At 35.9% G+C, this 23536-nt stretch overlaps 1 protein-coding gene across 1 annotated transcript in view; it reads left to right on the forward strand.

Moving 5' to 3' along the window:
- Positions 1–23536, forward strand: part of LOC120149311 — a 102408-nt gene that overhangs the window by 1062 nt on the left and 77810 nt on the right. The window contains exons 2-3 of the mRNA XM_039162139.1: positions 533–645; positions 990–1046. Of these exons, the coding sequence (XP_039018070.1) occupies positions 533–645; positions 990–1046 (170 nt within the window). The remainder of the gene's footprint in view (positions 1–532; positions 646–989; positions 1047–23536) is intronic.

A 23536-nucleotide genomic window follows, 5' to 3' on the forward strand; every position in this document is an offset into this window, starting at 1 on the left:
AATGATGCTAAGTGGGTTGAATTTTTGGAGTCTTTTCCTTATGTCATTCGATATAAAAAGGGTAAAGACAATGTTGCAACGGATGCCTTGTCCTGCAGGTATGTACTTCTAAATTATTTGGACTCTCATTTGATTGGTTTTGTTTATATTAAATATTTATATGCCACTGATCCTGATTTTGGAAAAAGATTTATAGCATGTGAAAAAGGTGCATATGAAAGTTTTATCGACATGATGGCTATCTTTTCAAAGAAGGAAGAATCTGCATTCCTCAAGGGTCAATTCGAGAAGTCCTTGTTCGAGAAGCACATGAAGGTGGCCTTATGAGACACTCTAGAGTTACTAAGACGTTGCACATTCTGAAAGAGCATCTATTCTGGCCTAATATACGTAGGGACGTTGAAAGAATATGTAAACGTTGTGTAACATGTATGAAAGTAAAATCGAAGGTTATACTACACATATGTATTTGCCTTTACCTATTCTTGATTCCATTGGCTGGGTATTTCGATGGATTTTGTGTTGGGAACAGGTAAAGATAGTATATTTGTTGTGGTTGATAGGTTTTCAAAGATAGCACATTTCATTGCGTGTCATAAAACTGATGATGCTACTAATGTGGCCAACTTGTTTTTCAAGGAGATTGTTCGTTTACATGGAATTCCTTAGTCTATTGTTTCTGATAGGGATGTTAAGTTTTTGAGTCATTTCTGGAGGACTTTTGGTGCAAATTGGGAACGAAACTGATGTTTTCCACTACTTTTCATCCTCAAACTGATGGACAAACTGAGGTTGTAAATCGAATTTTATCTACTTTATTGCGTTCCATCATTAAAAAGAACATTAAGACATGGGAAGATTGTTTACCACATGTTAAGTTTGCCTATAACCATTCTATTCATTTTGCTACTAAAATTTCACCATTTGAGATTGTTTATGGCTTTAATCCTTTAACTCCTATGGATTTGTTTCCATTACCTCAAGAACAGGTTATGAACAGGGATGAAAAGTCTAAGGCAGACTATGTGAAAAGGTTGCATCAACAGGTTAACGAAAATCTAAAACGGAGGACTCAATAATACGAGAAGCAAGCAAATAAAGGTCGTAAGCGATTTACCTTCGATGTTGGAGATTGGGTTTTGGTTCATTTTCGAAATGAACATTTTCAATTCCAACGACGTTCTAGGTTGTTACCATGGGGAGATGGTCCATTTCAAGTGTTGGAGAAAGTGAACGATAACGCTTATAAGTTGGACTTACCGGGTGAATTCAACGTAAGTGATACGAGTCAGCCAGTCGATTGAGGACCTCTTCGATTGTACCGGATCTAGAACGAAGTAAGCAACTCCTCTACAGCAAAATTACTTGATAGTAATGAAGATGGTGGTGTTATATGGATATGGCTATGAACAAAATTGATTAAGGAAATATGAATGATAGATGTGGTAATGGAATTTAGGATGCTGGAAATTGGATAATAACAAAGAACAAGGAAGAACCTATACTAACAAGTATAAACCCGAACCTTATATGTTCAATGTTCAAGGACTTGGACCCGTTAGATAGGAATCTAAGAACCCAAAGTATCAAAGGATTGACACAACAATATCAGACTTGAAATGTCAAGAAGATAGTTCTAAGAAGAACCAATTTGATAGAAAATCTCACAATAGTTTTAATTCATAAAATTATCCTTTTCAAAATCAAATTACATGGCTTATTTAATATGTTTGAAACACTTAGCCGAATAACACATTGTGTTTTTGGCCAGCTATTACATCTCACAAAATGACAAATTCCAGTTCATGATCTTTCATAAATTTAGGTGATGATTCGATGTAAAATGGAGACAACTCTTCATGGCCACGTCTCTTCAAGCTGATTCCAATGGAGCTTCACGTTATTTGTTGGATTGTACACACATAGCTTGTTTAAAGACTATTGTAGTCTTGTGTAAAATAAATGTTGAATATGTCCAGCATTTATGACGTGAATGGTCTTCATCCAACATTTGTGAGTGGATATCTAGTCATGAAGTATGGGCTTATTAAAAGAAGACAAAGCTGGAATGTGCAGCATGGGTGTGTATTATGGAATCTGGAAAAGCTGTCTTGTGTCTTCCAATGTGTTTCATGATCCAAGGACTTGTTTATTTCTTTATAATGCTTATCTAGGCTGTTGCATACGTGTATCATGTTCTCATAACTTTATTTCCATACTTTTGTGAGTTGTGTGTTTTCCAAGTGCTCAAAACTATCCAGCATGTGCGTCAGCCTCCAAAATGCTTGAATAGATTGATATCTTCATGTCCCATACTCTACTGATTGGTGTGCTTCTTTATAATGCTCCAACATGCCATCATGTGCAAAGAAAACAAGATAAATAAAAGGAAATGAGCTGGAATGATTAATTTAGTTGTAAATCCCGTATTTATTTCCAGCCTGTACTGTCTTCGGTAATCTGTGAATATCTCAAGCTTCCAGTATCGGTTTGACACGATTCAAAATGAGTTGGAAATATAAGAGATATGGGATTAAATTCTAAGAGACTTCATCTCCCAATTATGCTTGTAACATGTTCAAAACTGGTGATAAATATAAGTGACGTGAACTGTCCACTGGAATGAATCAAATACCTTGTTGTTGTGCATGTATATGTTATTATTAGCTAATATGCATGATATAATAATTAAAAATATTTAAATCTTAAAACTAAAATGAGTGCACATGAGTGGTAATTATAATTAAATGAAAATGATGTTGTTATTGAAACATGCTTGAATGCAAAACAAATGATGAACATGCTGCTATAAACCCCATGAATGTATGCATGCTTAATATTAAAATATGCAATGCTAGTATAACTATATGCATGAAACACTCATACTAAGTTATTAACTGTTAATACATTATATAACTTAACGTCGGAGGGTGTCAAGTTATTAAATGAATCAATAGTTTCAAGACACTTAGTTATGAGTACTTCCCTGAATTGTTTGGCCCTCGATCTAGTAATGGGACCCTGTGGCATGACTTCGGGATCTGATGTGGGTGTGATCACATCATCCCCCTCTTCTTTAAAGCAATTTGTTCCCAAATCGTCTCCATCCTCAAAGGGTGTTAAGTTTGCAATGTTGAATGAAGCACTAACACCACCAAACTCACCGGGCAACTCTAGTTTATAAGCATTGTCATTGATCTTTTCAATAATCTGGAATGGGCCATCTCCTCGAGGTAATAATTTGGATCTTCTTTGATTTGGAAACCTCTCCTTCCTGAAGTGTACCCAAACCCAATCTCCTACTTCAAAAGTTACATTTTTCCTTCGTTTGTTTGCTTGCTGCTCATATTGTCTAGTTCTTCTTTCAATATAGTCCTTGACTTGTTGATGGAGTTTCTTAACAAATTCTGCCTTGTCCTTTCCATCTTTGTTTACTATTTGATCACAAGGTAAAGGAAGTAAGTCCAAAGGAGTTAAGGGATTGAAACCATACACTACCTCAAATGGAGAAAATTTTGTCGCCGAATGTTTGGTTCGATTATATGCAAACTCCAAGTGTGGTAGATATTCCTCCCAAGTCTTGATGTTCTTCCTGATTATCGATCTGAGTATTGTTGACAAGACTCTATTGACGACTTCTATTTGCCCATCCATTTGAGGATGACAAGTAGTGGAAAAGAGTAGCTTCATGCCAATTTTACCCCACAAAGTCCTCCAAAAGTGGCTCAAAAATTTGACATCTCTATCCGAGACAATGGTTCGAGGAAGTCCATGTAACCTTACCACTTCTTTGAAGAATAAGTTTACAACGTGAATAGCATCATCGGTTTTGTTACAGGGTATAAAATGAACCATCTTGAAAAATCGGTCAACCACCATATATATCGCATCCTTTCCATTTTTGGTTCGAGGTAAACCTAAAACAAAATCCATAGAGACATCTACCCGTGGTATGGTTGGTATTGGAAATGGATGGTATAACCCATGAGGCTTGACTTTTGATTTTGCCCTTTTATATACTAGACACCTTTCACATACCTTTTCAACCTTTTCAACCTTTTCAACTTTGGCCAAAAGAGGTGTTCTTTCAAGATGCTAAGTGTCTTTTCAACGCCAAAGTGTCCCATAAGTCCCCCTTCATGTGCTTCTTTGGTTAACACTTCTCGCATGGATCCTTGTGGAATACAAAGCCTACCTTCCTTGAAAAGATAACCATCATGCTGATAATATTTTTCATGAGCACCTGTTTCACATAACTTATATCTCTCTCCAAAGTCCAAATCAGTATCATAATGTTCTTTAATAAATGAAAAACCAAGGAGTTTGGAATCCAAAGTGTTAAGTAGCACATACCTGCTTGAAAGAGAATCTACCACAATATTATTCTTTCCTCTCTTATAGAGGATGACATAGGGGAATGATTCAAGGAATTCGACCCATTTGGCATGTCTCTTGTTGAGCTTGTGTTGTCCCTTGATGTGTTTTAACGCTTCATGATCAGTGTGTATTACGAACTCCCTTGGCAATAAGTAGTGCTGCCAAGTCTCTAATGTTCGAATGAGTGCATACATCTCTTTGTCATATACTGGATAATTCAAGGTTGCACCATTTAGCTTTTCGCTAAAGTAAGCGATTAGTTTTCCTTCTTGACTCAAAACAGCACCAATCCCAATCCGGAGGCGTCACATTCAACTTCAAATGTCGTCTCAAAGTTTGGCAAGGCTAATAGGGGAACCTTTGTCAAATAATCCTTGAGTTCCTTAAATGTTTCATCTTGTTCTTTGCCCCAACAGAATTTTGAATTATTCTTAATAATCCCGGTTAAGGGGGCGGTAATTGTACTAAAGTTTGGTATAAACCTTTTGTAAAAACTAGCTAACCCATTAAAGCTACGAACTTGACTTATATTGATTGGTTCACCTTTGCTCTGATTACCATATGATATGAGTCAGCCCGTCGATTGAGAACCTCTTCGATTGTACCGGATATAGAACGAAGTAAGCAATTCCTCTACAGTAAAATTACTTGATAGTATGAAGATGGTGGTGTTATATGGACATGGCTATGAACGAAATTGATTAAGGAAAGATGAATGATAGATGTGGTAATGGAATTTAGGATGCTGGAAATTGGATAATAACAAAGAACAAGGAAGAACCTATACTAACAAGTATAAACCCGAACCTTATATGTTCAATATTCAAGAACTTGGACCTGTTAGATAGCAATCTAAGAACCCAAAGTATCAAAGGATTGACACAACAAGATCAGACTTGAAATGTCAAGAAGATAGTAATAAGAAGAACCAATTTGAGAGAAAATCTCACAATAGTTTTAATTCATAAAATTTTCCTTTTCAAAATCAAATTACATGGCTTATTTAATATGTTTGAAACACTTAGCCGAATAACACATAGTGTTTTTGGCCAGCTTTTACATCTCACAAAATGAAAAATTCCAGTTTATAATCTTCCATGAATTCATGTGATGATTCGATGTAAAATGGAGACAACTCTTCATGGCCACGTATCTTCAAGCTGATTCCAATGGAGCTCACGTTATTTGTTGGATTGTGCACACATGGATTGTTTAAAGACTATTGTAGTCTTGTATAAAATAAATGCTGAATATGTCCAGCATTTATGACGTGAATGGTCTTCATCCAACATTTGTGAGTGGATATCTAGTAATCAAGTATGAGCTTATTAAAAGAAGACAAAGCTGGAATGTGCACATGGGTGTGTATTATGGAATCTGGAAAAGTTGTCTTGTGTCTTCAAACGTGTTTCATGATCCAAGGACTTGTTTATGTCTTTATAATGCTTATCCAGGCTGTTTCATATGTGTATCATGTTCCCATAAGTTTATTTCCATACTTTTGTGAGCTGTGTGTTTTCCAAGTGCTTAAAATTGTCCAGCATGTGCGTCAGCCTCCAAAATGCTTGAACAGATTGATATCTTCATGTACCATACTCTACTGATTGGTGTGCTTCTTTATAATTCTCCAACATGTCTTCATGTCCAAAGAAAACAAGATAAATAAAAGGAAATGAGCTGGAATGATTAATTTAGTTGTAAATCCCGTATTTATTTCCAGCCTGTACTGTCTTCGGTAATCTGTGAATATCTCAAGCTTCCAGTATCGGTTTGACACGATTCAAAATGCATTGGAAAGATAAGAGATAGGGGATTAAATTCTAAGAGAAATCATCTCCAAATTATGCTTGTAACATGTTCAAAACTGTGATAAATATAAGTGACGTGAACTGTCCACTGGAATGAATCAAATACCTTGCTGCTGTGCATGTATATGTTATTATGAGCTAACATGCATGATATAATAACTAAAAATTATTAAATCTTAAAACTAAAATGAGTGCACATGAGTGGTAATTATAATTAAATGAAAATGATGATGTTATTGAAACATGCTTGAATGCAAAACAAATGATGAACATGCTGTTATGAACCCCACGAATGTATGCATGCTTAATATTAAAATATGCAATGCTAGTATAACTATATGCATGAAACACTCATACTAAGTTATTAACTGTTAATACATTATATAACTTAACGTCGGAGGGTGTCAATTATTAAATGAATCAAAAGTTTCAAGACACTTAGTTAGGAGTACTTCCCTGAATTGTTTGTCCCTCGATCTAGTAATGGGACCCTATGGCATGACTTCGGGATCTGATGTGGGCATGATCACATCATTAAGTGCTACATTTAATGTTTCTGATTTATCCCCTTATAATGTTTCTGCAAATTTGAGGTCAAATTTTTTTCAAGAAGGGGGGATGATGTGAGCACATCTATGCCAGGAAAGGAAGCTGATCCGGACGTCTTACCAATAGGACCTATCACACATTCTAAGGCAAAGCATTTCAGGGAAGTTCTTTCTCTTAAGTGTTTACAAATTTCTGAATCATTTCATAATGTTTATGCCTTAGAAACGAAGCATTTAATATGTTACATACTGATGTTAACGCCACCTTAGTTATACGAAGTATTTATATCAATAATATATGTTTCCACATCTTTACTTAGCTTTATATTATGTTTACATATGTTTTAGATTCATTTACTCTGTTTGCATATCATTTATATAATGGCAGCATATCTATCATTCATTAGCTCACATGCATTCATTTTAGCTAAGCAAGATTCATCACATTTAAATAATGGCAGAGTACTTATTATTTATTCATGAACTTGAGCATTGTAACTTATATACATTTTTGTATTTAGTGCAAGGTACGTTCAAGGCAATCCAGTGGACAGTTCACGTCACTCATATTGATCGCCACTTTTAACCTTTTCCAAGAAACTTTAGGTGATAAAGTCTTATTAACACTTAATCTCCTATCTCTTATCTTTCCAATGTACTTTGAATCGTATCAATCCGATATTGGGAGCTCAAGATATTCGCAGATTACTGAAGACAGTGCAGGCTGGAAATAAATACGGGATTTGCAACCATTCATCCATAGATGACATATACAGCTCATTGGAGCATGATACACGTTTGGATAGCTTGATGAAGCATTTGGAAGACACATACAGCTTAGTGGAGCCTTTTGGAAGACAAACCGCTTGGTGGAGCATTTGGGAGACGCATACAGCTCACAATGAATCTGGGCTGCTAGTGGAAAACTAAAGAGAGCACAAGGCCAACTAATCACCACCAGCCCTTGTTTGCTAACTAGATACCCACTCAGGCAAGCTAATACACGTCCAAGTCATGTTACATATGACCAACAAACCAACATCCATTTATTCATGTTAATTAAGCATTAAATTATGTCTTTGAGGGAGCACAAGGTCTGGCCAAATACCATTACCCCTTTAAAATTCTATAAATAGGCTTTCCTATTTCATTTGTAATCAGAATTTTAATAAATTAAAATTATTGTGAGGTTTTCTCTCAATGGTGGTTCTTCTTAGAACTATTTTCTTGACATTTCAAGTCTGATCTTGTTGTGTTAAGCTTGTGATACTTCGGGTTCTTAGATTGCTATCTAACGGGTCCAAGTCCTTTGAACATTGAACGTATAAGGTTTGGTTTTATACTTTTTAGTATAGGTTCTTCCTTGTTCTTTGTTGTTATCTAAATTTCCATATTTTTTATTTCACCTTTGTCATCTTCACCAAACATTCATCTTCCACCTTTCATCCACCTAAATTTCCAGCAACCTAATTCCTTCTTTTCTCTATCCTTTCTTTATCCTTTCTTAACCATTTTCAACCATAACCTTAACCATACAACCAACAACACAATCCTTCATTTCAGAAAGTTTGTTGCAAAGGAATTGCTTACTTCGTTCTAGATCCGTTACTATCGAAGAGGTCACCAATCAACAGGATGCCTCATATCACTTCTACACCACTAATTTAAACACACCAAGGCCAAAATATCATCACCATTTAGCTAGAAAAAGAACTAAGATCAACCAAACCAATACCAAACTTATTCAATGGATGCAGTTGTAATTTTTCATTTAAACATTACGTACATTCATAGGAAATGCCTTTGCCGAAATATCACATGTATTTTATGCCAAAACCCTTCATTTCCTATAAATTACCAATGCCTTGGCATTTGTAAGGTATTTCTCTTTGCATATCAAATATATTTGCGAGGTTTTTAACTTTTCTTAATTTTTGTTGAACTTTTATTGGCTTATGAAGTTCTTTTGGATCTTGTGGCATCAACCCTCCTTATTCATTGATACTTTTGATTGTTTTGGTTTAAAATACTAAAGTGGTCAAAGTCCTTCACTACTACCCCCTTGTTCAGTTTACAAGGATTGGTGTTAGGCTTTAATATAGCCTAGTTTCTTCCTTTAATTGTCCAAGATATCTATTAACCTTTTCAACTTCATTCATAAGCCCATCACCATGCCCTAAACATGTCTACAACAATTCTTTCTTACATTCATCACAAACAACCCACCATTTCACCTTAACACCAACTACCAAGCCCTCAATTTGAGCCATCTTCTTACAGGTACTTGCTCTCTCACTAGATCTATAATCAAAGACAGGAGTGCCTTATATCAAGCGGTGTTCAATGCTTTGGTTGAAAAGCCAATGTGGAGCAAGAAACCTTACAAAATAAAAGAAAATAAAATACTAGAAGTGGTAAATCAATTGGTGCAAATGGAGAAGTAAAGAAAATATCAAAAAGAAGTACAAATTCAAAGTGAAAGGCCATCTAAAAGTGAGGCACCGACATAAAAACAACAACAGTTACACTACAACATCAAGATTCTCATCAGAAGGCAAGTTTAAAGAATCTTCGATTGTGGTTAAGTGATTTGTGAGTGCTTGCTTGTAAGTTACCTTATTCTTTCTTTTATTTCTTATTTCTCGTCACCATTTCATTACTTTTATTTATCTTACCCTAACCTCTTTGTAACCGACGCTATTATACACCAAGACCTGAAAAAGTTTTGAGTTAAGTTCTTTCAAGACTTTTGTACAATAGGAAGAGTGGAAAGGGCAATAGAGTGGGAGAGATCAGGAGAGATCAGAATAAGACTAAAAAGAGCCATTTATATCTTGAGTACAAACATGAGAGTTGAGTGCCATTATTCTTTTTTATAGTAAATCCTTAGGTCTTTGTGAGATTATTTTTCTTCCTCTACTTCTAACCATGCTTTCAGTTTTTACTCCTTCTTCCAATATACTTTTTGTTAAAAGGACACTGAACATTCAAATGTTAAAAGATGACAACGTGAGAACATCTTTCATGCAATATGTCATGTTAATGAAACAACTTATATGGTGATCATTGATGGAGGAAATTGTGCTAACGTGGCAAGCACTTACATGGTGGAAAAGTTAGGATTGAAGACCACTAAGCATATAGCCCCATACAAATTACAAAGGTTGAATGATGAAGAATAATTAAAGGTCAACAAATAGGTTCTTGTTCCCATTTTCCTTAACAGATACAAAGATAAAGTGTAATGTGACGTGTTACCTATGAATATAAGCCATATTATTGTAGGACGTCAATTGCAATATGAAAAGAGGGTCACTCATGATTGTTACATCAATCAGTATTCTTTCAAACATGAAGGCAAAAAGTTAACCTTGGATCCCCTTAGCCCAGACCAAGTTAATGAAGGATAAAGGGTATTGAGACAAAATATGGAAGCCATTAAGACGGCTAAAGAGCAACAAGAAATGAGCCAAGAAAGTTGAACATATATGCCAAATGACGGGAAATCAGAAAATACTTTTATACTCAAAGTGTTCTTTTATGTTTATGTACAATGAAAGCCTTCTTAATGTAAGGTAATTCTATCTTTTCAATTGATTATGGATCTAGGAAGGAAGTAAAAAACCTGCAAAGTGAATGGCTCAAATAGATGGTTTGGTGGTAGATGTAAAGGTGAATAGGTAAGCTATTTATGAAAAGAAAGATGGTAGCGGAAGGATGTTATGTCTATGGTGAGGATGATGAAACAATGGAATGGTTGTGAGGTAGCACCTTAAAGAAGACTCAAAGAAGAACTAATGCTATATAGAGCAAAGACCCAAACTTTATATTGCTTCTTTAAGGGGTGGTAGTAAGGACTTGGACCCACTATCTATATGGAGATAGGAACCATAAGTATCAAAGGGAACAGGTTGACGCCACAAGTATTAAAATACTTGATAAATCGATAAAAGTCACAAGGACTTAAGCAAAGAGAATAGTCTCACTTCAATTAATCAAAAAGGTTTGTTTACAAATGAAATAGATGACCTATTTATAGGTTTTTGTAGGGGCATGGCCTAAAAGATACATGATGGTTCAGCTAGTCCTTGTGTCTCCCTGTAAAGTCATAATTTAAATGGTAAAAGAAATTATGATTCGGTCCTAAATGAAGGGTAATAACCCTTGGCCGAATAGCACTTGTATCCCTTCAAGTTGGCACCAAATGGGAGAGGAAATGATGTTTGGTCGAATGGTTAGATGGCTCTTTATCTTGGCACCTAAATGAGACCACATGCAAGGCACATGGTGGCTGGTCATATGGCACGCACATGGGTGTTACAGGGAGCCTTGTGGTGCAGCCTTGTGCATAGGATGAAGGCTGGTCATGTGCATCATCTTGGGCATGCATGTGTCTTCGTCCAAGCTTGCTTGAGTGTGTAGCTAGCTAGCAAGCAAGGGGTTGGTTGTGAATGAGCTTCCTAGCCAAGACCTTACAAGCTTCATAACAACAGATTCAACTACACTCAGCTACACTTTTAGCAACTTGGTTTGAAATAGTCCAACTAGTTGAGATTAGCCAGCCTTGAGCTCCTCCAGCTAAGTGAGCTTTCCTTAGTGTTCCACGAGCTGCCATGTAATTTGTGAGTTGTTTGTGAGTTTCATATGATGTCTAAATAATCTACCAAGCTACACCAACGTGTGTCATACTCCAATGTACCTACATGTGCAAGGAAACAAGGTAAGTCCATGGCATCTGTCATCATGATTATGGTAATGTGAGCTATGATTGAATGACATGAGCTAAATATATGATCATATAATATGTGTGAGCTAATGTTTAAATCCTAAGAGCTAAAATGAATGCATATGAGCTAACAAATGAATGATTAAGCATGCTGCCATTTCATGAATGTAATGAATCATGCTTAAATGGATGCAAGATTAATCTAACATACTTTTAACATTGTATATCAATCATAAAGATGTAGATCATACAACAACATTCATAACTAAGTTATTTTATCATACATAATGCAAACAATATGTGAATAATAAAAGAATGAGGTAATAATGATAACTCTCTTTGTTTTTATGGATGCTTTCATAGATGAATGAAGCTTGATTCTGGTCATACATGTATCATCCCCCCTTCTTGAAGGTGATTTGTCCTCAAATCGAAGACTTGTGTCGGGATGTGAATTATATAATGTACCGATTCATCCTCCTTGATTTTTCCTTCAATTTGATTCATTGCACCTTTCTCCTTGACATGTTGTGCTTCTTTCAAAACATATGAGTCCAATTGTGTTGTCCTCTTTTGTGAATAATTATCTTTAAAAACATCCTTTTGGGAAAGTATTCTAATAAAGGCCTTTCTTTGGAATAACTGTTGCCAATAGATACCCTTTTAGAATAACATTCTTCAAGAATTATTTCTTTTAAAGACAACTTTTCTTCAATGATTTCCTGCATCAAAATTTCTAAGGAAGAGTAACATACCTGTTGAGTCTCCTTCTCATGTTGCGTTGAGTCATCTTGTCCTTTTGGAAAGAGGTGTGTCCTTTGTTCCAACGTTGATGTAGTTTCCTCCAAAGGTGGCATTGTATATTCCAAGGATTGTATCTCTTTGAAGCATCATATTTCTTCACTTTCTCTTCTTGAATCCTCACTATTGTTGGTGAATAAATTTGACGTTTGATCTTCTTCAGGTAGGTGGGTAAGGTTAACTATTTCAATCTTTGTGTCCATTTGAGTAATGGATTTTAACAAGGTGGATGAGGCATGCTTCACACCCTTGTGTTGGACGATTTTGATGTACCAATGAAACTTAAAATGAAAAATGATACTGCCATCATAGATTGATAGAATAACACCATTTACATGAATCAAATTGGTACAAAATGAAGCAAAGTTACAAAATGAAAAACTAATAACAAAATGAATAAAACTAGCAAACCAGGGTGGATGTTTAATGGGCTTTGTTGCTTGATGATTAGATTCTACAATGGTTGTTGAATTTTCTTCAAGATTGATATTGCACTTGGGATGTCAGAATTCACAATTCTTGGATCTTCAATTGGCACATTCTTTTGAACTTCAAGATGTACATCCTTTGAAATGTTAAAGGACATGTCTTGTGGGTCACCAAAGGTCATGACTATTGGTTCTTCAAAAAACATATTTCTTGAATTTTCTACTTGAAGTGACATGTCTATTGGATTTTCCTGCACAACAAAAGAAAGAATAGGAGTAGGATTAGATCAAATATGTTCTTCACCCTCATTTACCTTTTCCTCTTTCTCCCAGATTCACTCGTTTCAATTTTCTCATTTTCAACTCTGTTCAAGCTTATTTGTTTCTCATGCAAAACTTCTCTTTCAACTTTCTTCATGGCTTTAGTTTTCTCCCATTCCTCTATATGTGATTTAAGGATAACCTGGCATTCATGGACTTGAATTGGAAGTATAGGCGCCAATATGATTTTCTTTCCTTGATGTTGAACGGAATACTTATTGAAAAATCCATCATGAGTAGCCTTCTTATCAAATTGCCAAGGATGTCCTAATATAATGTGGCTTGCACTCATGGGCACCACGTCACAAAGAACTTCATCATTGCATCTTCTAATTGAGAAAGGGACAATAACTTGTTTGGTTACCTTGGCTTCCCCTACATCATTGAGCCACTGAAGTTTGTAGGGATGAGGATGCTTTTCAACCATGTGAGTACTTGCTACATTTGTACAACTTCCTCCATCCATGATCACCACACAAACCTTATATCCCACGTGACATTTTGTATGGAAAATATTCTCTCTTTTTTCATCTTCTTGACTTTGGATGTTCAAAGTCCTTTTGACTACAAAGATGTTGGATGAAAGAGACATATAGCAAATAAGGAAAAAGGAAATGTGTATAGGACCTTACCAATAATGCTCTCACAAAGCCTCACGAATTCACTCCACAAAACGTGATTGTCACTCAATCCGTTCGTGTTTGCACTCTAGGAATTCAAGGCTTTTAATAGTCCTCTTCTGATCTCACACGCTCAATCCTCTTTCCTCTTAATCCTCTTTATCTCAAGTTCTAAGTAACTTTACTCAAAACTGTACCATGTAAAATTTACTTGTTGTGTGTCGGCTGCAAAAGGATTAGTAGGAATGGAAATCAAAATATAATGAAAATGGTGGCATAAAAATAGAAAGAATAGAACAAAAAGGGTTACTTACACAAAGTCACTTCACAAACTTCTATCACCACAATCAATTTAAAGGCTTACTTGAATGGCTTGGTGATGAGAATTGTTGTTGTGTGCTTTCAATTTTTATTTCTTTCTTTTCTTTTCTTCTTTTTCTGAGTGCTTTATTTTCTTCTTCTTTTGGAGTGCTTCAATTTCTTTTGCTGTTTTTTTTATTTTCGTTCACTTGCACTTCTTTTTGGTATTTTTGTTATTATTGTTGTTGCACGCTGCTTCTTCCACCAAAGCTCTTATTACCGCTTGATGTAAGGTAATTACACCTTTTCAATTGATTATGGATATAGGAAGAAAGCAAAACAACCTGCATAAGTGAATGGCTCAAATAGATGGTTTGGTGGTAGATATAAAGGTGGATAGGTAGGCTATTTATGATAAGAGAAATGGTAGCGGAAAGATGTTATGGCTATGGTGAGGTTGATGAAACAATGGAATGGTTATGAGGTAGTATCTTAAAGAATACTCAAAGAAGAACCAATGCTATAGAGAACAAAACCCATACTTTATATTGCTTCTTTAAAGAGTTGTAGTAAGGACTTGGACCCACTATCTATATGGATATAGGAACCATCAGTATCAAAGGAAAGGGGTTGATGCCACAAGTATTAAAATACTTGATAAGTCAATAAAATTCACAAGGACTTAAGCAAATAGAATAATCTCACTTCAATTAATCAAAAAGGTTTGTTTACAAATGAAACAGGATGGCCTATTTCTAGGTTTTTTTAGGGGCATGGCCGAATAGATATATGATGGTTCGGCGAGCCCTTGTGTCTCCCTATAAAGTCATAATTTAAATGCTAAAAGAGATTATGGTTCGGTCCTAAATGAAGGGTAATAACCCTTGGCCGAATAGCTCTTGTATCCCTTCAAGTTGGCGCCAAATGGGAGAGGAAATGATGCTTGGTTGAATGGTTAGATGGCTCTTCATCTTGGCGCCTAAATCATACCACATGCAAGGCACATGGTGGCTGGTCATATGGCACGCACATGGGTGTTCTAGGGAGCCTTGTGCATAGGATGAAGGCTTGCCAGGCGCATCATCTTGGGCGTGCATGTGTCTTCCTCTAACCTTGCTTGAGTGTGTAACTAGCTAGCAAGCAAGGGGCTAGTTGTGAATGAGCTTCCTAGTCGAGACCTTACAAGATTCATAACAACACATTCATCTACACTCAGCTACACTTTTAGCAACTTGGTTTGAAATAGTCCAACTAGTTGAGATTAGCCAGCCTTGAGCTCCTCCAGCTAAGTGAGTTTTCTTAGTGTTCCACGAGATGCCATGTACTTTGTGAGTTGTATATGATGTCAAAATAATCGACCAAGCTACCCCAACGTGTGTCATGCTCCAATGTACCTATATGTGCAAGGAAACAAGGTAAGTCCATGGCATTGAGCTGATATGAGCTAAATACCTTACTGTCATGCATGATTATGGTAATGTGACCTATGATTGAATGTCATGAGCAAAATATATCATCATATAATATGTGTGAGCTAAATTTTAAAGCCTAAGAGCTAAAATGAATGCATATGAGCTAACAAATGAATGATTAAGCATGCTTCCATTTCATGTGTGTAATGAATCATGCTTTAATGTATGCAAGATTAATCTAACATACTTAAACATACTTGTAACTTTGATAAGACTTTTCAGATCGAGTGTGATGCATCCAAAATTATGATAGATGCTATCCTCGCTCAAGAAGGATGCCTCATTGCCTATTTAGTGAAAACCTCAATGGTGCAATGTTGAACTACCCAATTTATGACAATGAGATGAATGCATTGATTCGAGCTTTGAAAACTTGGTATCATTATTTGTGGCCCAAAGTGTTCATCATTCACACTGATCACAAAGCCTTGAAACACATTTGAGGGAAACAAAAGTTGAATAAGAGGCACGCCAAGTGGGTTGAATATTTAGAATTTTTTTCTTATATGATACATTATAAGAATGATAGGGATAATGTTATAGCAGATGCCCTCTAAAGAAGGTATGTCATTTCTACTATATATTCCAGGCTTTTGGGTTTCTATTTTATTAACGAACATTATGCTACTGATTGTGTTTTTAGGGAAAGGTATAACTTTGTGATACAGGCATTCATGATAAGTAATATAAGCATTAAGGTTTTCTTTTCAAATAAGGACGATTGTGCATACCTAAAGGATCCCTACAAAACTTATTAACCAATTATTCATATGAAGGAGAACTCATGTGACACTTACCACCTTGAAATAACATTTCTTTTGGCCAAATATGAAGAGAGATGTCGAAACAGTTTGTGAAATGTGTCTGGTTTATAAACAAGCCAAGTCAAGAGCCATGCCCCAAGATTGTACACACTTCTTCTTATAGATAACATGTTGTGGGTAAATATCTCTATGGACTTCGTTCTTGGATTGCCAAGGACCAAGAATAGTCGGGATTCAATCTTTGTGGTGGTGGATAGGTTCTCCAAAATGACTCATTTCATCCCATGCCACAAAATGGATGCCGCTACTCATATAACCAACTATTCTTCAAATATATGGTATGTTTACATGTAGTTTTGAGGACCATGATTTCAGATCGAGATGTCAAGTTCCTTAGTCACTTTTGGAGGGCACTGCGGAGTAAAATTGGAACTAAATTGTTGTTTTTAACACCATGTAACCCTTAAACTGATAGAAAATCTAAAGTAGTAAACTGAGTACTCTCAACATTCCTTCGGGCCATTATCAAGAAAACATTAAGACACGGGAAGAATGTTTACCCCATGTAGAGTTCGTATACAATAAAGAAAAGCATTAAGCCACCAAGCATTCTCTATTTGAGGTAGTGTACGTGATGTAAGGCATTTGTACCTTAACAAATTGATTATGGATCTAGGAAGGAAGTAAAACAAACTGCACAAGTGAATGGCTCAAAAAGAGAGGGTTAAGGGTGGTAGACGTATTGTGAATATGTGGCCTGTTTAAAATGAGAGATGGAAGATGGTTGATATGGCTATGGTTATGGCTTATTAAACAAAGGGATGGTTGTGAGGATAGAATCTTAAAGAAGACTCAAAGAAGAACCAATGCTATAGATAGCAAAGACCCAAACTTTATATTGCTTCTTCAAGGGGTGGTATTAAGGACTTTGACCCACTAGTTATAAGAACTAGGAACCAGAAGTATCAAGGAAAAAGAAAGGGGTCGACGCCACAAGTATAAAATACTTGATAAGTCGATAAAAGTCACCAGGACTTAAGGAAGAGAATAATCTCACTTATATTAATCAAAAAGGTCTTAATACAAATGATATATGCTTTCCTATTTATAGGAAATGGAGTGGCATGGCCGAATGGTTACAAGGGGATTCGACCAACCTTGTACCTTCCTATAGAGACATAATTAATTACAAAATAGAGATGATGGTTCAGTTTAAATGGAAGGTGATAACCCTTGACTGAATAGCTCTAGTGTCCTTCATGTTGGCGCCAAATTGGATGAGAGATGATGCTTGGTCGAATATGGAGAGGGATCTTCATCTTGGCGCCTAAATGATACCACATGCAAAGACCATGGGGGCTGGTCATATGGAACACTCATGGGTGATCTAGGGAGCCTTGTGGTGTAGCCTTGTGCATAGGATGATGGCTGGTCATGTGCTCCATCTTGGGCGTGCATGTGTCTCCTTCCAAGCTAGCTTGAGTGTGGAGCTAGCTTAGCAATCATGGGTTGTTCGTGAGCAAGCTTCCTAGACGAGTCCTTGTGAGCTCTATAAGAAAATGTTCAGCTATATTCAACTACCTTTGACATCACTTTTGGCAACTCAGCTCCAAATAGTCCAACTAGCTGAGTTTAGCTAGCCTTAAGCTCTCCAGTTGAATCGAGCTTTCCTTAGTGTTCCATGAGCTGCCTTGTACTTTATGCTAGCCACATCTTACTTGGAAGACCATGGTAGTATGACAAAAGGTGATGTAAGGCTCTTTTGATGCCTTAACAATTTATTGTGGATCTAGGAAGGAAGTAAACAACCTGCACAAGTGAATGGCTCAAAGAGATGGCTAAGGTGATAAACGTATGGGTGAAATAGGTGGACTGTTTTAAAATGAGAGATGAAAGCGGAATATGGTTGATATGGCTATGGTTATGGTTTATGAAACAAAGGGGATGGTTGTGAGGATAGTATCTTAAAGAAGACTCAAAGAAGAACCAATTCTATATAGAGAAAAGACCCAGACTTTATATTGCTTCTTTAAGGGGTGGTATGAAGTACTTTGACCCACTAGTTATAAAGAACTAGGAACCAGAAGTATCAAGGTGAAAAGAGAAGAGGTTGACGCCACAGTATAAATTATACTTGATAAGTCAATAAAAAGTCACCAGGACTTAAGGAAGAGAATAATCTCACTTTTAATTAAACAAAAGGTCTGATTACAAATGAATTGTGCTTTCCTATTTATAGGAAATGGAGGGGTATGGTCGAATGGATACATGGTGGTTCGACCAGCCCTTATGCCTCTATAAAATGACATAATTAAATGCTAAATGACATAGTGTTTCGGTCCTATATGGAGGAAAATAATCCTTGGCCGAATAGTTCTTGTGTCCCCTCAAGTTGGTGCCAAATTGGATGGGAAATGATGCTTGGCTGAATAGGGAGAGAGCTCTTCATCTTGACGCCTAAATGAACCACATGCAAGGCACATGGTGGCTGATCATATGCAAAGAACATGGGTGTTCTATAGAGCCTTGTTGTGCAACCCTTTGCATGGGATGATGGCTGGTCATGTGTTTCATTCTTAGGCGTGCCTGTGTCTCCTCCAAGCTAGCTTGAGTGTGGAGCTAGCTAGCAAGCATGGGCTGTTTTGTGAACAAGCTTCCTAGCCGAATCCTTATGAGCTTCATAACAGCATGTTCAACTACATTCAGCTACCATTGATATCACTTTTGGAAACTTAGCTCCAAATAGTCCAACTAGCTGAGTTTAACTAGCCTTGAGCTCCTCCAGTTGAATTGAGCTTTCCTTAATGTTCCCTGAGCTGCCTTATCCTTTGTGAGCTGTTTGTGATATGCATAGGACGTCCAAATCATCTACCAAGCTATCTCAACGTTCATCACACTCCATTGTACCTATATTTTGCAAGGAAATAGGGTAAGTCCATGATATTGAGCTAAGACGAGTTAAATACCTTGCTGCCATGTGAAAATATGGTAATGTGAGCTATGATTGCATGTCATGAGCTAAATATATCATCTCATATTATGTGTGAATTAATGTATAAAGCCTAAGGGCTAATATGAATGTATATGATCTAATAAAACGAATTATAATGATGTTGCCTTAATGTATATAATGTAATCATACTTAATATGTTTGTAAAACTATCCTAATATGCTTAAATATCAATGTGTATGTTGTGTTCATACTAAGTTATTCTTTGACTATTAAAACATTATATAACAAAACATAGGAAGGTGTTAAGTTATTAAATGAATCAAAAGCTTCAAGAAACTTAGTTAGGAGAACTTTCCTGAATTGTTTGGTCATTGACCAAGTAATGGGACCTTGTGGGATGACTTCCGGATATGGGGTAGGTGCGACCACATCATCCCCCCGTCTTTCAAGTGATTTGTCCCTAAATTGTGTCCATCCTCAAAGGATGATAAGTCAGTGATATTGAATGAGGCACTGACGCCACCAAACTCACTGGGCAATTCGAGTTTATAGGCATTGTCATTGATATTTTCTACAATCTGAAATGGGCCATCTCCTCGGGGTAGTAGTTTAGACTTCTTTTGGTTTGGGAATCTTTCTTTCCTAAAGTGTACCCAAACCCAATCTCCCACGTCAAAATTTACCTTCTTCCTTCCTTTGTTTGTTTGCTTGCTGAAAAAGAAATTAGAACCTATTTGGTAACGTTTAACTCACCTTCTTTATTGAGCCATTGGAGTTTATATGGAGTGGGATGCTTTAATGTTGTCAGTCCAAGTTTTTTAACCATAAGAGTGATATAGTTCAACCTAGCCTCACTTGGATGGATGGTGAAGTCAAAGTTGTACATTTGATTGTTTCGATCGAGGAAAGCAACAAGTATCTTGCATAAACAAGAAAACTAAAAAAATGGTTAATGGAGGTAATGAATGGAAAGATAAATATGGCAGCGGAAAATATATATAAGTTGGTGATATGTTTAAAGGAAATGATGAAGTTTGGTAATGGAAGTAGAATGAAGTGATGGAGATGAATATGAAAAGTAGTATCTCAAAGAAGACTCAAAGAAGAACCAATGTTAAAGAACAAAGACCCAGGCTTTATATTGCTTCTTTAAGGATGGTAAACAAGGACTTTGACCCACTATCTATAAAGAGATAGGAACCAGAAGTATCATGGTGAAATAGATAGGGGTGACGCCACAAGCATAAGCTTGATAAGTCGATAAAGTTCACTTAAGAACTAAAGAGTTTCTCACAAATATTTGATTAAACAAAGTGAATTGCCTTTTACAAATGAAATGGAAAGATATTTATAGGCCTAAGAGATGTCTAGGATGCACATACAAGATTTAATGATTGAACATTCATGGATGAATGTTCATCCTTAAGTAGATACAATGTACGTCCCCTATGCAAGTTCATGGACTAATAAAATAAAAGAATGTTCATCCATTTAAGTGAATACATCTTCATAGCCGAATTCATCCTCTCTTGATGTGAACATGTTGGTTCATTTCCTTGCATGAATTTGCAGGAATGTTTCCTTGTATGTTCGGCCCCCTTTGGAATGCATGCACCAAGTGTGAACGTGACTCATAGGCTCCCTTCAACCACTTGGATTTGGTGAATGAGTTTGAAAATAATGCATCCATCTCCCTTGAATATGAACAAGTCCTTTAGCCTCCTTGTATGATTGTACACGCCATAAATGGATTCATGAAGGTGGAAATGCATCAGGTGTGAACATGGCTCTTCATTTGGTGTAAATCCTGTACTTATTTCCAGCCTGCACTGTCTTAATTAATCTGGACATATCTTGAGCTCCCAATATCGTATTGATATGATTTAAAGTGCGTTGGAAAGATAAGAGATAGGGAATTAAATGTTAAGAATACTTCATCACCCAAAGATGCTTGGAACATGTTCAAAAATGACGATCAATCTGACTGACGTGAACTGTCCATCCAACTCTTCAATTGCCTTTAGTCTACTTAGCATCCAATGTACCTAGACAAAGTATGTAAACAAATAATTAGATAGGAATTAAGCTATATAATTATGAATACATTTTCCACCTATGTTATTAATGCAAATGAGCTAACTATGAATGCATATGCATTGATGAGTTATATAAAGATGTGAATTAATAAGTCATGCATGAATATCATATATTATACATATAAATGACAGCATATAACATTCAAGCATAATTAAGAATAAGATAAACATATTCACATGACATATAATGCATAAATAAGTAAATAAATAATAAAATAAGGCAAGATTCCCTTAGAATCAACAAGGTAGAATGTCCATTGATAGGGAAGCGGTGGGGAATTGATGAACGTTGCTCTTGTTGAAGAATCAAACCTAAAAAATATCTAGACTTGATGAAGAACAATAAGGGATGAATGGGGAAGGTGGCAGTAATAGATAGGGTTCTTTAGGGTTTCTTTTTGGTGCTGGAAACAATATACGAAATAAGATTAAAACAAAATAAAGAAAAGATAAAGGAATTGCAAATAAAATAAGATAACCAAGAAATCAAAAGATCTCCCTTATGAAGGTGAACGGTAAAGATGATTGATGATATGGATGGATATGTGGAAAATCGATGGATAATGTCCTATCGAGCCCTCCTAGTCGCAATGAAAAGGAAAACACGATAATATGGCTCTAACCAACCCTCCTAGTCGTGATGAAAAGGCAAATTGGAGTGTGAAGATTAATCTCCCTCACAAGAACTTGAAAGAACTCAAGGAGAAGAAGCTTCGAAGGCACAAGGCAATCAACACTTGCAAAAATGAACTCTCATTGTATTATTAATCAAAGAAATCTTGAATTACAAAGTTGAATGAAGCCTCTTTATATAGGGGCTGAGTTCTAAAGGTCCGAAATACCTAATGAATAAAATAATAATAAACTAAACATGTCTTAACTCTAATTCCTAAAAAAATAATAATAACTAAAAATAATATTTTAACCCAACCTTAATTCCTAATAAAATAATAAATCTAATCCTAAAAGATAATGAATCATCCTATATTAAGTTATATTACAAATAATCAATAAAAATATTGAAAATTCGTAATATTTACAAAATCCCGTATTAATCCCGTATAGGATTTTCTCCATGCACCGTCTTTAGTAAAATAGCCATATCTTGAGTTCCCGATATAGGATTGATGTGATTTAAGAACCGTTGGAAAGATAAGATACAGAAGTCATATCTCCAGAGTCATATTGACTAAATAAGATCCAGTTACCATTCGAAAAGTCGTCGTAAGTTTGCTTCTGTTCTGAACTTCTTTTCTAATGCTTGAACGAGTGGATCATTTGGAAGAGTTATTACTTCTTCCTTTGATGTGAGTCTTGTGATGCATGTATCATCCTCCCTTTCGTCAAAAATATTCAACCTCAAATCTGAAACATTAAAGGGATCAACATTAGAATCGTTTAATGATTCATTCACATTATACTTACCGAATAGATATGCTTTGATTCTTCGAGACATTGTTCTTCTAATAGGTTTGAGTAGAAACATTAGTCCAAAGAAGCATGTATTATGGACTCTGGTGCATGTATCATTCCCCCACTCATCAAAAGGATTCGTCTTCGAATCTAAAAATCCAAGAGAAAGGGACTTAGATGTGTTGAAAGGAAAACTTGTGAAACATTTACCAGGATCAATGTGATGTGTCTTTATGTGTTTAGTCAAGGTTTCTTCTTTGTAGGAACTGATTTCTTGTATTCTTGAAATCCTCTTTTGCATACAAGTCTTGTAATCTGATGTTTAGGTCGAAATTCAACATGGTGTCGACCACTATTTGCTTTCTGTATGATTGCTTCAGATAATTTCTCCATGGTTTTATTCGTGTGTGGTGAGAATGAGTGTTTAAAAACCATGTCAACTGGTTTGTTAAAGTAATCCCTTAAGTCTCCTAAGTGTGGTTTATGAATTAATAATTTTTGATAGGAGATTTTTGGATTGTAGAACCTGTTTAGTTGGCAAGAAAACTCATATACAAGATAAAAATCATTAAAAGCACTTTTAAAAGTATGGGTAGAAATATTCGAGTTATCGTGATATACATTTTTATATGTTCAATTCTTGGAATAGTAGCATGCTTAAGAGTATACCTTCGTGGTAGTGCATCGTCTAATGTGTTTTGCTTACCTCGGTCAGCTACGCACTTAAAGGAGTTGTGTTTAGTATGGATGAAACTTCACGAGCTTACCTTGTAAGAAGAAGAAGAAGTATGTTACAATGTCATTAAAATGAGTAATAAAATACTTACCTTTGGACTCCCGTAAATCGTGACTCTTCATTGATATGGCATAGTGATCAAGGATTTGAGGTGGTAACCCATCAAGAGGGTC

This window comes from Hibiscus syriacus, unplaced genomic scaffold, assembly GCF_006381635.1.
Source record: "Hibiscus syriacus cultivar Baekdansim isolate YM2019G1 unplaced genomic scaffold, ASM638163v2 tig00111000_pilon, whole genome shotgun sequence".
Lineage (NCBI taxonomy): Eukaryota > Viridiplantae > Streptophyta > Magnoliopsida > Malvales > Malvaceae > Hibiscus > Hibiscus syriacus.